At 33.9% G+C, this 13,972-nt stretch overlaps 3 protein-coding genes across 3 annotated transcripts; 1 reads left to right on the top strand and 2 right to left on the bottom strand.

Annotated features, from left to right (window-relative positions):
- Positions 1 to 5,401: 5,401 nt before the first annotated feature.
- On the top strand, positions 5,402 to 6,215 carry LOC21409181 (serotonin N-acetyltransferase 2, chloroplastic). The gene has a single exon (XM_010093374.2). It carries the CDS (start codon positions 5,541 to 5,543, stop codon positions 6,126 to 6,128), a length of 588 nt encoding a protein of 195 aa, XP_010091676.1. The 5' UTR covers positions 5,402 to 5,540; the 3' UTR covers positions 6,129 to 6,215.
- Positions 6,216 to 6,537: 322 nt separating this feature from the next.
- LOC112090662 lies at positions 6,538 to 7,096 on the bottom strand. The gene has a single exon (XM_024162562.1). It carries the CDS (start codon positions 6,840 to 6,842, stop codon positions 6,693 to 6,695), a length of 150 nt encoding a protein of 49 aa, XP_024018330.1. The 5' UTR covers positions 6,843 to 7,096; the 3' UTR covers positions 6,538 to 6,692.
- A 1,247-nt stretch (positions 7,097 to 8,343) lies between these two features.
- LOC21409180 (chaperonin 60 subunit beta 4, chloroplastic) lies at positions 8,344 to 12,997 on the bottom strand. Its single transcript, XM_024162494.1, has 14 exons — positions 12,701 to 12,997; positions 12,443 to 12,568; positions 11,893 to 12,030; positions 11,579 to 11,674; positions 11,204 to 11,446; positions 10,893 to 11,127; positions 10,280 to 10,449; positions 10,105 to 10,182; positions 9,930 to 10,001; positions 9,734 to 9,838; positions 9,558 to 9,650; positions 9,329 to 9,421; positions 8,809 to 9,064; positions 8,344 to 8,728 (listed from the first exon to the last, which is right to left on the bottom strand). The coding sequence occupies exons 1-14, from the start codon at positions 12,857 to 12,859 to the stop codon at positions 8,706 to 8,708; spliced, it is 1,887 nt and encodes a 628-aa protein (XP_024018262.1). The 5' UTR covers positions 12,860 to 12,997; the 3' UTR covers positions 8,344 to 8,705.
- Positions 12,998 to 13,972: the final 975 nt, after the last annotated feature.

The following is a 13,972-nucleotide window of genomic DNA, read 5'->3' as shown; positions in this document are numbered from 1 at the left end:
GACGCTAAGAAAATGTTAGAAAAAGTTTTTAGTTTGTATGAAGCAAAATATAGCACGGGTCAAAAAGAACAGGGAACTTCGTCGTCAACTACCAGTTCGGGGCCTAAAGGATCGTCGTGGAGTTTCTTGAAGAAGAAAGAGAAAACGGCAGGATCGTCCTCAACACAAGCGTCTACGGAACTAGTCAAATATTTTGAAGCAAATTTTGTAATTGATGACGACAAACTAGACATCTTACAGTGGTGGAAGAGCAAGACATATCGTTTTCCAACACTGTCCATAATAGCTCGTGACATTCTGACAACTCCAGTGTCAACGGTAGCATCGGAGCAAGCTTTTAGCACAAGCAACCGAATTCTTGACGAGAAGAGAAGCAGAATGCATCCAGATATCTTGGAGGGACTAATGTGCGTTAAAGACTGGGAAGATGCCAGAAGACGAAAACAACAATACACAGATGATTCGATGCAAGAATATTTTTCTAACTTAGAAATAACAGAATCTTCTGGAAGCACTTAGGTTTGTAATTTACTATTCCTAGCTACTGTACTCTTTTTTTCTTCGCTAAGGTTTTGTCCCGATCTCCCCACGGGTTTTACTTAGCAAGGTTTTTAACGAGGCAGTCATTTACGTGTACTCCTATTACGTCAATTTAATAAAATCACATCTTTTGGGGCATTTGATATTTTTTTTAATTAAATTAAAAAAAAAACAAGGGCCGGGGCCGGCCCGTGAAGGGCCTGGGCCCAGGCCCGGCCCTGGCCCTTATGGACTAGGGCCAGGGCCTAGATCGGGCCTGAGTTTTTCTTCTCAGGCCCGGCCCAGGCACGGCCCAGGCCCGTGATGGGCCTGTGGTCAAGCGTGCCGTGCCGGCCCGGCACGGTACGTTTGACAACTCTAATTCCCATTACCATTCTCATTCTCATTCTCATTACTATTCCACCATTGTAACCAAACGCACAAGAGAAAAAAATACAAAAAATGAGGGTATAATGGTATTTTAATATGTGGAATTGTCGCAAAAATTGCACGAGTTTTACCTCCACTGGCGGAGCACGATCCAAAGTCAAAATCCGTGGAAAGAAGCCTAATTATCTCCTCTTCGAGGGCAACCATTGCGAGCTTGCGTGTTCCCAAAATCCCCATAGGAATGCAGGGCAGTGCCCTCCTATAAGGAGGTGACGACATCTACTTCTCCGCCCCAATGAGCCCACAACATAATAGATGAGGGTTTTGTTCGTTTGTTTGTTTCTTTTTTTTGGTTGAAATTAATATTTCACATAATTAATAATAAAATGTTTCTTTAATAGCAAAATGGTTAAATTAATAGTTTAAATTTGTTAAAAATTATTAATAAAAAAACTAGACTTTGAGTTTAGGAAAATTTTAATTTTCGTAAATTAGAGAATTATGTTTTTCAATTAACTGGATATTTATTTTTAGGATAAAATGTTATTTTAGTTTTTGTAAATTAGAGAGTTATGTTTTTAAATTAATTGGATATTTATTTTTTAAGATAAAATGTTTAAGAAAAAAAGAAAAAATATATATTTTTATGAGAGTGCAAATATGGTTACAAATATGTAATAAAAATACACTGATGATGCGATATAAACTATCAGATTTTCATTATATTCCATCGAGTAATATGAATGAGACGTGATTTGATTATTCAAAACTCCTATACAATTCTCGTTTGCTACTAATCCAATATTTTTTGGTGGGGATTTTTTTTTTTGAAACATATGTAATGGATCATCTAGCATCTTTTTGGAATTTTCTCTCTGTGACATTTGCTTTGCATGTTAGTCGTGTGTAGCACTAGCAGTAAAAAGACAAATGATTTTAAAAAACGGAACTACACATTTGTATTTGGAACTCGATTACTTGAGTTGGGTTTGGTAGACCATTACATTTCATTTATTTTACCGATTTGAATTTAAAATTTGAGTTCTACTACAGTAAAATACTCTTAGAAACAGTTACATTTAACTTTTTTACTACAGTAAAAAGCTATAATATGAAATTACATTTTAACTTAAAAATTTAAATTAGCGAACTAAACAGAAAACAAGAAGATTTTACTGAAAAGACAAGTCTTTTAACGAAATGATCCAATCAATAATAGAAGTCAAAAAAAAAAAAAAAGCCAAAGTCCCTCGAGCACTAACGAACTGATCCAATCTTAGAACATCCACTGGCAAAGATACAACAGTTCTCTAATTACCCATCTCAAGTATAACTAACACACCGTACCATTTACATTATTCCTCAGCTCTATTCAAAACGTAAAATATCATCCTAAGTATTATAGAGATGGCAATGGACGCGGGGTGAGAGTGGAAGATGATTTTTCATTTCCATCTCTGTTCCTTTAATTATCTCTATTGTTGTTTCTATTCCCATTTAAAGAGGATCGGAGTTACAGTCGGAAATTTCTCACTAGGGGAGCCTTCTCATAATCTCCTCATTTCTCATTATATAAGACTATGTATGTCAAAATATAGCAACTTGAAACATAAATAGAGTAAAAATTCATTATAAATTTAGACTAAAATCAAAGATTCGATAATAAAAATTAAATTCTTAACATATTGCAAATTAAATTCAAAAGTAATAGCAAACACACAAGCGAAAAAAATTTAAAAACATCAAAATATAAATGTAAATTATCTTTGTCTATTCCTAATAGCTTCAAAAAGGAGATGAAGAGGCATAAGGTGGTGCATTCCAATGTGTATGTATAATATAGCAGAAGATTAGTAATTACCTTTTTTTCTTGCACAAGAAATTATGAGCTTGTTCGTTTGCACCTAAACTCAAAAAAAGTTTAAATTCAAGTTACAACGGGGTTGTTCTTTCGCATTTTTGAGTTATGTATTTTTTAGTGATGATCTTGAGTTGAGTTTGAGTTATAACTTGAGTTGAAGTTGTAACTTGAGTTTGTGTTTGGTTGCGTACATTTGAGTTATGGTTTAAGATAAAAATCTTTTTGAGTTTGTGTTTGAGTGAGCCAAAACTTGAATTTATATTTAGATAGTATTTTAATAAAAACTCAATGGTGATGAAAAATTTGAATATGGTATATGGGTGGAGTTTTATTCGTCTTTTCGTTGTCAACGTATTATAAAAAAAAAATCATCTCAATCAGAATTAAAACGAAAAAGTTATAGCATTTTTAAGAATAGAAAAAATACTGTTCATTAATTTGAGTTCGAGTTTTTGAACTCAAGTTGAAGGGGGCAACTTGAACTCGAGTTTTAGTCCCAAACTCAAGTTCAAACTCGAGTTCAAACTTAAAAGAATATAAAATTAAATAAAGTTGTAACTCGAGTTGCATTTTTTTGAGTTTTTATGGCTACCGAACAGCCCTAACTTTATTCAAGTTCATGTTCTTTTTGTAAAATTTGAGTTTGAACTTGAGTTTAGCCTAAAATATGAGTTTAAGTTCCTCATTCAACTCAAGTTCCTAAACTCAAACTCAAGTTAATGAACAATGGCCTCATTCGCTTTGCGGATTCAAGTTCAGATGTGATATGTTCTGAGAGTTTTTAACTGGAGAAGCATAAAACTAAAAACCCAAATCGATAAAATGAACGAGGCTAATATTTTTTCTATTCTTACAAACGCTATAACTTTTTCGTTTTAATTCCGGTTAAGATGATTTTTTTCTATGCATTCACAATGAAGAGACGAATAAAACCTCACCCATATACCTTATTACAATTTTCTATCACTATTGAGTTTTTATTGAAATACTATCTAAATATAAATTCAAGTTTTAACCTACTCAAACACAAACTCAAATAGATTCTCAATTCAAACTATAACTCAAAATGTGCACATCTAAACACAAACTCAAATTAGAATCCCAACTCAAATACACCTTAACTCAAATCAAGATATGAACTCAAGTCACCCTAACTCAAAAAATACAAATGAACAAGCCTTATAATCAATAGTTTCTCTTTGTCAATTAAAAAAAAATGCAGTTATTACATTTTTTTTAAAAAAAGTAATTCTAAAAGATTATGAGTGTATATATATTTACATAAAAAAAAATAATACATTAATATTAAAATGGAGGCATGATGAAAAGTACTTGAATGAAGGACTAAATTTTATCCTCATTCTCATCTTCATTCCCATAATACTCCCTCATAAATGAGATAAGACCCGTTTTGTGAGGATTATTATCATCCCTAGATTCCATACTAAGACTTAGTTTGGTAGTGCTGTAAGTTTAAAAAAAAATATTTTTAGCTGTGCTGAAGGAAGAAGCAACTGTTACAAAAAGAAGCTGAGTATTTGATAAACTATAATTATAGTAGCTGTGCTGGTTCTAAAATCAATGTAATAACATTTAATAAATTATGAAGTTGAATTGTTGTAGATAGTTAAAAATTACAACTATATTATATTATACTATAATATAATATATATAATTACAATATAATGTATATTTATTAATTATTAAATAAGATATAATATAATTATGATATAGAATATAATAATATTATTAAAATAATAATATAATATATATAATTACAATATAATGTATATTTATTAATTATTAAATAAGATATAATATAATTATGATATAGAATATAATAATATTATTAAAATAATAATATAATATATATAATTACAATATAATGTATATTTATTAATTATTAAATAAGATATAATATAATTATGATATAGAATATAATAATATTATTAAAATAATAATATAATATATATAATTACAATATAATGTATATTTATTAATTATTAAATAAGATATAATATAATTATGATATAGAATATAATAATATTATTAAAATAATAATATAATATATATAATTACAATATAATGTATATTTATTAATTATTAAATAAGATATAATATAATTATGATATAGAATATAATAATATTATTAAAATAATAATATAATATATATAATTACAATATAATGTATATTTATTAATTATTAAATAAGATATAATATAATTATGATATTATTTGTTACAATATTATTATTATATTATATTATATTATATTATATTATGAGTATGAATTTTAGATTAGAAAGATTGTAAATTTTAAATTTAATTAGGGATATGAAAATTTCATTAATTATACTATATTGATTTTCGCACAATTTAAAAATTAAAGTTGTTTTTAGGTTGTTTCTGATTTTGGTTGTAAATTCTTAAAAATTTATTCAAAAAATATTTTTAAAAAGATTTACTAAACACTAAAATCAGCTTCTGCTATAAAGAGAAGCTGATTTTAAGAGGGAAAACAATAGCCTAAGTAATGTCACCTAAAATTACCCAATGGAAGAAAGCATGAACAAAATGGCTATTGTCTTGAGCCTAGAAGTGGCACCAACCACATCTTCCGACTCCTCCCCCAATCACAATTCATTTCCATAAACCAAAAATTCACTACCCAAAGGAAGGAAAAAAAAAAACATCCAAACCTATAAATAAATAAACTTCCCACGTCATCACAACCATATCTCTCTCTCTCACATCTTATCTTCAAAAGAGCAATGCTCTTACGCGGCGCAATCTCACGGCCTCTGACCTCCTCCGCCGCCGTCCGCCTCCCAACCACCGCTCCTGCAGCCGCACTCCCCCAAAACGTTGCCGTCTCATCCTCCCAACCTTCTTCCGTAACCTTCTCGATCTCCGAGAAGGACCTCGAGTCACGCGGCTTCGTCCTCCGGCGGACCGCCGAGGATCTCGACCTCGACCAGCTGAACTCGGTCTTCTTGGCGGTCGGATTCCCCCGGCGCGACCCGGCCAAGATTCGGATCGCGCTGGAGAACACCGACGCCATGCTCTGGATCGAGCACGCGAAGACGAAGAAGGCCGTGGCCTTCGCCAGGGCCACCGGCGACGGCGTCTTCAACGCCATAATCTGGGACGTCGTCGTCGATCCGTCGTACCAGGGGATCGGGCTCGGGAAGGCCGTCATGGAGAGGCTCATCCAGGAGCTCCAAGAGAAAGGGATTTCCAACATCGCGCTCTACTCCGAGCCCAGAGTTCTAGGGTTTTACAGGCCCTTGGGGTTCGTCGCCGATCCCGATGGCATCCGAGGCATGGTTTACTCCAGAAAAAACAAGAAGAAGAAATGAAACTCTTTCTTTTTTCAATTTTATTTATTTTGTATTTGTTGGAGATGATTCGTTGTGAAATTGTTCAAAGGATTTGTTTTTTCTCAAGTGGTAAGCTTTTTTTTTTTTACTACTGCAATAATACTTGGGGAAAAAAGAAAAGAAATTGACAAGTCAGGCCTAAAAATCTATAAATCAATCACAAGAAACAAAAATAAGGTCAACAGTTTTCTTTTTAATTTCTTTCATCAATCATAGAGAAATGAAAATTGCAAGTGAAATTATTTTTAGTTTACTCTATTCATCAATCATATACAAAGTATAGAAATGAAAATTGCAAGTAAAAGTCTTTTATTGTTAGTTTAGCAAAAGTACCTAAAATCTAATTTATTATAGTTCTTCCCTTGTTGATAAGTGTTTTTGATTGGGTACCAAAACTCAATAAGCGTTTATTGATTCATTATTACTCAAAAACAACAAAAATACAAGTCACTGCCAAAGTACTAAAAAAAAGCCCTTTAAAAGGACCAATCTATTGAAGTGCCCATCTTGATCCGAAGGCATATATATATATTTTTCTGAGTGCTAAGAGGCGTCCTTGGCGTTCTGCAAGAAAGCAGCTGAGCAAAGAACAGAAGCAATAAAGGCGAAAATTCCCAAACCAATCATCAGAGAAAAACCCGCCACCACTAAATCCAGTATGCTTTGCACACTAAAACCCATCACCGATATCATTTTCTTCTCCTCTGTTCTGTATTGATCTCTGCGTCTTCTTCAATGTATGAAAACAAGACGACAAAACTGGATGTGGGTTTTCTCAATTCAAGCCTTCACTTCAAGAATTCGAAGGAATTTCGTCCATCAAATACTGGATTTGCCTCAACTTCTTATACATGTGTATGTATATGCGTGTGTATATATATGTGTGGAAGATTAGAGTACAGAGAAAATTTTGGGTTGGGGATTTCGGAGAGGCTCCTTTTGTTTTGGTTGGCGTGCGTTGTGATGATTTTTTGCACGTGTCTCTCTCCCTAGCAAAGATGAGCAATTTTTACACGTGGCACTTTGTTAGTTTGCTACGTGGGACTTGACTCGTGGACGTTCTCTTCTTATTGGGCCGTTTTCTGAGACACCAACGTGAACGTCAGCTTTGATTGGGCTCAGATCACTCTCTCGTGCCAATGAAGCTAGGGTAATCTTGACGAACATGAAATCAGGATTTTTTATTTTTTTTATTTTAATTTATAACTTTTTTTAGTTAAATAATTACACTAAAAGTTTAGATTTATAAACTCTTAAAAATAAATTCTTTATTTTTTCGTGGAGAAGGGAGGGGGGTAGGAGGGGGCTTATCCCAGATCCAATTTATTCCATTAATTACAAGAAAAAAAACCCTTTGATAATAAGCAATTTCGCACGCTTAAATTTTTATGCAGTTCGGTCAAATTCGACTTTTTCTTCTTAATCTTATTATGTATCAGATGTAATCAGATAATATAGATCTTTATTACAATAATAATATCATAAGATGTTTTTCGGTGGTCATATCCTAAGATGTTTGTTATGTTATTGATAGGGGACCTTGTTATCTTGAGTCAGCTGGTACGATTTTTAAGGGCAGTGTGTTTTTCCACTAGAATTGGAAAATGGGACGATATTGGATACTCTTTACACAGTTCAATTATTGAGGTTTTGATGGACCCAAATAACAATCTGCAGAAATTTATAAGAAGCATAAAATCGGTCAGCAAAGCTTGTCCCATGTGGCCACTTGGGTGTTGGTGACTTGCTTACAAGCAACATCTTTTTTCCTGTTTTATCTCTCTTTTTTTTTTTTTTAACACTCTTCTCTCATTGGGAAAAGCAAAAACTTCTAATTCAATTTGACTCGTTCTTTCTCATCCCTTATCATTTGCCTCTTGCTTGGAATTTTTTCAGAATGTCATATTTCAATTACAATATATGTTACCTTAAGCTGAAATCTTCGGAAACATTTTCTTTTTTGCTTTTAGAACTTTAGCAAGTCACGCACACAAACAAGCCTCTCAATGGTTCTACAAGTATATTTTCAAGCCTTGCTACATTGGGGACTTTTTTTTTTTTTTTTTTAATGTTGCAAATTATTATATTAAAATTCATAATCTCTGTCTCTGGAGTCATTTTTGGTCTGAATAGTTGACTTTGCTTCACCTTAAGAACATAGAAGATAAGTTTATAACTGATTTCTATTGTTAGAAGAAGAAGAAGAACAAGAAGGAGAAGAACTTAAGATTATATGATTAGAGTACAAGGACAAGCAAACCATAACTTGTAATCTTGGATGGCAGACATATGGTAGCTCCTGTGTAAATTGTAGTATTTACATTGTCAGAAGACACTTGCCCTTCAAGAGAAACCCCGATCAAAATGGTATTCTCTCTCCTCAATGCAAAAATTTCAGAGGATTCCGACTTTCTTAGATTGAATGCATTTTTTTTTTTTTTAATGTTTTTCTCATTACTTTTGTAAGAGCCCTTTTGACATTTACAATGGCGGGTGCAAATTGGAAGCATGGTTTGAAATTTGAACAAGTATAGCCATCTGAATCCATCCGCCATCTTACAAACCGATAGGTCCAAAACCTGAATAAAAATGCATTAAATTCACGGTTAGTTTAACAGGCACCAAAATAAACTTTATGTAACGGTTGCTTGTTTGGCACCTGGAGTTCGCATTGGCACTGGCCTTTTCATTGGCGTTTGAGTTGGCATCGGCATTTGCGGTGGCATTGGCATTGGCATCGGCATTTGCGGTGGCATCGGCATCGGCATTTGTGGTGGCATCGGCATCGGCATTTGCATTGGTGTTCGCAGTCTCCTTAGAATGGACGGTGGTTCTTTAATTTCGACTACAACAGCGTCGGATGTTAGAAAGGTTTTGGCCACGGAGGCTGCATGCTCCAAACAACATCTAACTACCTGCTCCATATATTTTTTAGTAGAGAAACGTAAATTTCATATCAGAATTTAGAGAAAATTTGCAACTGTTCTACATTTACTAGTCTTCTTGTGATATAATTTCACTTATTGAAGATCCTTTAAATCCTGATTATAGGCGTATTCATTGAACTTTCTAAAAGTTATCTTTCCATTATCTTTTACAAGTTGTCCTACAGCCACCACATATCTAAGTCATCAGAAATTAATAATTAATCTTCTTTGAAGTCCATTTCATCATGATACCTTTGATGGATCCATGATCCCGGCTTTCATCAGATCCTCATAACAATCTTTTGCAGCATTGTATCCAAACCCGGTGTCATCGCTTGCTAGAATCTGCAAGACTTAGCAAGTCCCAATGACGTTCATGAACTTATAAAGAGCAAAAATCTGTTTGAAAACTTAAAAGACGTGGAAATGAAAACTTCGTTTTGAGGTCAACCACTAGGATGCAATAATATTATCTACAGACCTTCTCCACAACAACATTGCCATTTGCACCAGCATTTTTGGCTATTAGTTTCACTGGATAACTCAAAGCTCTTTTGAAGATCTCAGCTCCAATCTGCACTCAAGTAGAAAGAAGACTTCATCAGTACTCAATTAGCCTTTGGCCGGAGTTAGGTTCGGATATAAAGCGATACGTACCCGTTGTTCATCGTTATCCAAGACTTGTTTGATACCATCCACCTTTGTTGATAGCCTCAAAAGACTGCAGCCACCACCAACTACAACACCTTCCTCTATTGCAGCCTGTTATAAGTAAAGAAAGCTTGAGAACTACATTGGTGAAGTGATTTTGGTTTATCAATTTCTTAGAAGTCAAAGTGAATGTAGAAGCTACCTTTGTTGCATTCAAAGCATCTTCAATTCTAAGTTGTTTATCCTTTAACTCAACTTGTGTTTGGGCTCCTACCTATTATTCAATTTACACAAAAAAAAAACAGCTTAGGAGGAAAAGCCATGATTCCACACTTGCGGATATCACAATGCTGAAATTTGGTAAAAATTTTCCATACCTGAAGAATAGCAATTCCCCCTGATAACCTTGCTATTCTTTCATTGAGGATCTTCTTTGGAAATTTCTCTTCAGTGTTCTGAAAAATTGGAAAACAAAAAATGTTTTGCTCCTGTAATTACTGCAATATACTAACAAATAACAGAAATTTGGTTTTTGCAGGATGTTCAGTGCACCTCAACGAGCCTCCGGATTTGAGTAACCCTCTTTTCAACTGCTTCCCTGGTGCTTCCATCAGTAACAATCAGTGTAGAATCTTTAGTTATCACAACCTTTGTGGCTGTGCCCAATACCTCCTTGCCAGCCTTTTCAAGAGTCAATCCCATCTCATCTCTGATTACAGTGCCTGAAAAACATAAGGGGGGAAAAAAGCCAAGCATTCAGAATGAACATTGGTATTGATTCTCAACTTATCAAATTATGCTTTTATTGTAAATAATATCAAGAATTTCTCTGATTAGAATGTTAAAAGTACTCTTGGCTCCTAATAGGCATCACAGCCATCAATATTAAATAAGTTCAAATTAAGAAGAAAAAGAAAATTGCATTCTTATAGATACCCTTATATTCTCTGAAATTGTAAAAAGCCCCTCTGCATTTTAAATATCCTAAAAATTCCTACAATGAGCTTGTCAAATCGGGGAAAATTCACATAGATTTGAAAAGGTTGCAGCCATAGCCTAGCAGTAAATTCACACTGACCTCACCTTGAGGAGTAGAGTTCAAGTCCCCTACGCTTAATTCAAAAAAGAAACAAAAAAAAAAAGATGCTCGAACTTAATACGCTACCTCCAGTTAAGATGGCAATGTCATCCAAGTAATGACTCTTGCGCTCGCCAAAGGCTGGAGCCTTAATGGCAGCTGCCTTGATCACACCTTTGAGCTTATTTCTAATAACTGGAGCTAGAGCTTCCTGCTCAATACCTTCTGCAACTATCACAATTGGATACTCCTCTTTTACTGCACTGTCCAAAATCCTAAACATCTCCTTCGCATCTGCAATTTTCTTGTCGACCAAAAGCAACTGCAACCGAAGAATTTGATGACATCTAATTACTCTATAGAAGGACACTGGGGCCAAGTAAACACAAAGTTCTTACCTTGCAGTTATGAAACTCTACGGCCATCTTGTGTCGATCGGTGACAAAGTAAGGCGACAAGTACCCGCGGTCGAACTGCATTCCTTCCACAACTTGCAGGCTGTTCTCTGTGCACTTCCCTTTCTCAATTGTGACAACACCCCTTTTTCCTACTTGGTGAAGAGCATCAGAAATCATGTTCCCAACTGTGTAATCATTCCCCGCGCTCACTGCAGCCACATGTGCAAGCTCATGATCCTCAACCTGCAAGCATTACAATATATAACAATTGGACTGAGCAAAGATTAATCTTAGCAATAAAATATTTTTGCTCTTTTGTCTTCAAGCTTTTGATCTGCGAAACAAAATAAAATAAGTAAAAAGAAACCTGTTCACCTCTCTGGACATCTTTTTGAGTTCAGAAACAAGGGCTGCCGCAGTCTTGTCAATCCCACGAGCAATTTGAACCGGGTTCATACCAGCTGAAATAACCTAGAAAAAGTTTAAATTATTGAATATCATAGGAGGAAGGAATGGACAAGTGAAAAGCCAATACAAGAATATAAACATCTTCTTAGAGACAAAGAAACGCCTGAATTTCATCAAACCTTATGATATATACGCATGTAGAATCTCAGCATATCACAAGTAGTATTTCGTAGTTGTATCCAAAAAAGACATGCTATGTAATGCCTCATATTCCAACATACCTTTACACCCTCGGCAATGAGACCTTGAGCAAGTATTATAGATGTGGTGGAACCGTCACCAGCAAGGTCATTTGTCTTTGCCCCAGCTTGCCTCACCAGTTTCACTCCAACATTCTCCACCGGATCTTCCAACTCAATCTTTCCAAATAAACAAATAAATACGAACCCAATTTAGAATACCATCATTTGTGCACCAAAGATAATTCCTTGAGCTAGGGAAACAAAATCATATATGAAGTTTAATATTTTGAGGCTTTTGGTATTTGAGTCTTTTAATCTTCAAGTTTCAACGACTACATCCCACATTTGGCCAACTTGTAGGCAGAATTAACAATGTGCATATCTTTATAATAACATAACATAGATACGACTATAGGCGGAGGCGACACACCTTCTAGAGGGTAGACGGCCGCCCCACCTGAATTTTTTTTCTTCTCTTAAAAGTATGAAATTATATATCTTTGTCCTCCATTAAAATATAAAATTTTATATCTGTCCCTCCTCACTTAATTTTCTAACTCCGCTCCTAGATATAATAAAGTGAATTTACCTCTTTGAGAACAGTCTCACCATCATTAACGATCTTGGGAGGTCCATACCTATTCTGAAGCACAACATTCCTGCCCTTTGGACCCAATGTCACCCCAAGCAACCCTGCCACCATGTCCACACCTGCCTACACCACGAAACCAAAACCACTGCATATCTTATCATTGCCACACACACACACGCACAAAATATATTATATATATATATATATATATATATTAAAGAACTTATAGTGTTTTTAAGTAAGGTAATTACATACCTGAAGCTTCTTTCTTGTAGAACCATCTTGGTTGAAGTAAATTTCTTTAGCGATGGCTTTAGCGTTTAGAGTAGAGAAAGAAGAAGATGAAGAAGGCCTTTTGGGCAGTGATGGGTTGGCGAAAGAAAGTGCAGAGATTGGGTTTGGAGAACACGCCATGGCTGAAACTCAAGTTTTGTTGAACTTATTTTGATTGAAAAGGTTGGATGAAAAAAATATCTAGATATGTAGTTACCAAAAAGTTTGGAGGATAAGAAGAGAAAGAGAGCGATACTGGCTACAAAAAAATCTAGTCTAACTTGTTTTGGCGCCATTCGGAGGTCACAAGAACTGTTAGTTTAATTATTCTACCAAAAAACTATATAGATTGATTAATTAATATATGGGCTTAACATATTAAATTTCTATCACGAAAGGGAGAATGACGGAAATAACATAATATGATTTTTAAAACAAATAAATAGCATAAAGTTTAGAGATGAAAAATAAATAGCATAATTTTGATAAATAAAAATTTATCATTCTATAAGTACTAAGAATGTCCCTAAACTATTAAAATTATAGATTGTGTTATTAAAAAATCTAGTGAGGTCAAATATAATATGATTTTTTTAAATAAATAGCATAAAGTTTAGAGATGAAAAGTAAATAGCATAATTTTAATAAATAAAAATTTATCACTCTATAAGTACTAAGAATGTCCCTAAACTATTAAAATTATAGATTTTGTTATTCAAAAATCTAGTAAGGTCAAATATAATTGTCCATAGTTTCTAATAATTTTTAGAGTAATTTCATCTATGGTTCTAAAACTGTTTAATAGGTGACACTTTAATCTCTTTTTTTATTTATAATTTTGGCAAAACAATCCCTCAACTCTTAAACCGTTTGCAATTAAGGGTTTTCCATTCAAATCCGTTAAATATTTAACATAATAGATCATGTGTAGAAAATAACATAATTTAGGTTGTATCTTATAATATATAAAAGCCGTAAAACAGTGGCTCCGTTTCGTCCTTCCTAAGACGAAAAACGTTTCGGCCTGTGAGAGGGCGAGGACGAAGCATTTCGTCCCTGTTTTTTTTTTAATTTCCATTTTTTTTTTGCTCTCTTTCCTTTTTTAGCCCCCCTTCTTTTTCTATTTGCTTCTTTAATCCTTTATTTTTGTTTTTCCACTCACTTTTATTTAATCTTATCATTTTTATCCCGTTTTCTTTTTTTATTTGCTTCTTTAGTCCCTTATTTTGCTTCTTTAGGGTTTACAGTGTAAAA

The sequence above is a fragment of the Morus notabilis genome, unplaced genomic scaffold, assembly GCF_000414095.1.
Source record: "Morus notabilis unplaced genomic scaffold, ASM41409v2 Scaffold73, whole genome shotgun sequence".
NCBI classification, from domain to species: Eukaryota; Viridiplantae; Streptophyta; class Magnoliopsida; order Rosales; family Moraceae; genus Morus; species Morus notabilis.
The sequence above is the reverse complement of the archived record's forward strand: the minus strand, read 5'-3'. Positions and strand labels throughout refer to the sequence as shown.

Bases quoted from the DNA above. Each gene is read 5' to 3' on its own strand.
- LOC112090662 (XM_024162562.1), bottom strand. From the start codon at position 6,842: ATGATATCGGTGATGGGTTTTAGTGTGCAAAGCATACTGGATTTAGTG.
- LOC21409181 (XM_010093374.2), top strand. From the start codon at position 5,541: ATGCTCTTACGCGGCGCAATCTCACGGCCTCTGACCTCCTCCGCCGCC.
- LOC21409180 (XM_024162494.1), bottom strand. From the start codon at position 12,859: ATGGCGTGTTCTCCAAACCCAATCTCTGCACTTTCTTTCGCCAACCCA. The intron at 11,128-11,203 runs GTAAGAACTTTG...CTTCGGTTGCAG, and splicing joins TAGAGTTTCATAACTGCAAG to TTGCTTTTGGTCGACAAGAA. The intron at 9,065-9,328 runs GTATCATGATGA...TATATGGAGCAG, and splicing joins GGATCATGGATCCATCAAAG to GTAGTTAGATGTTGTTTGGA.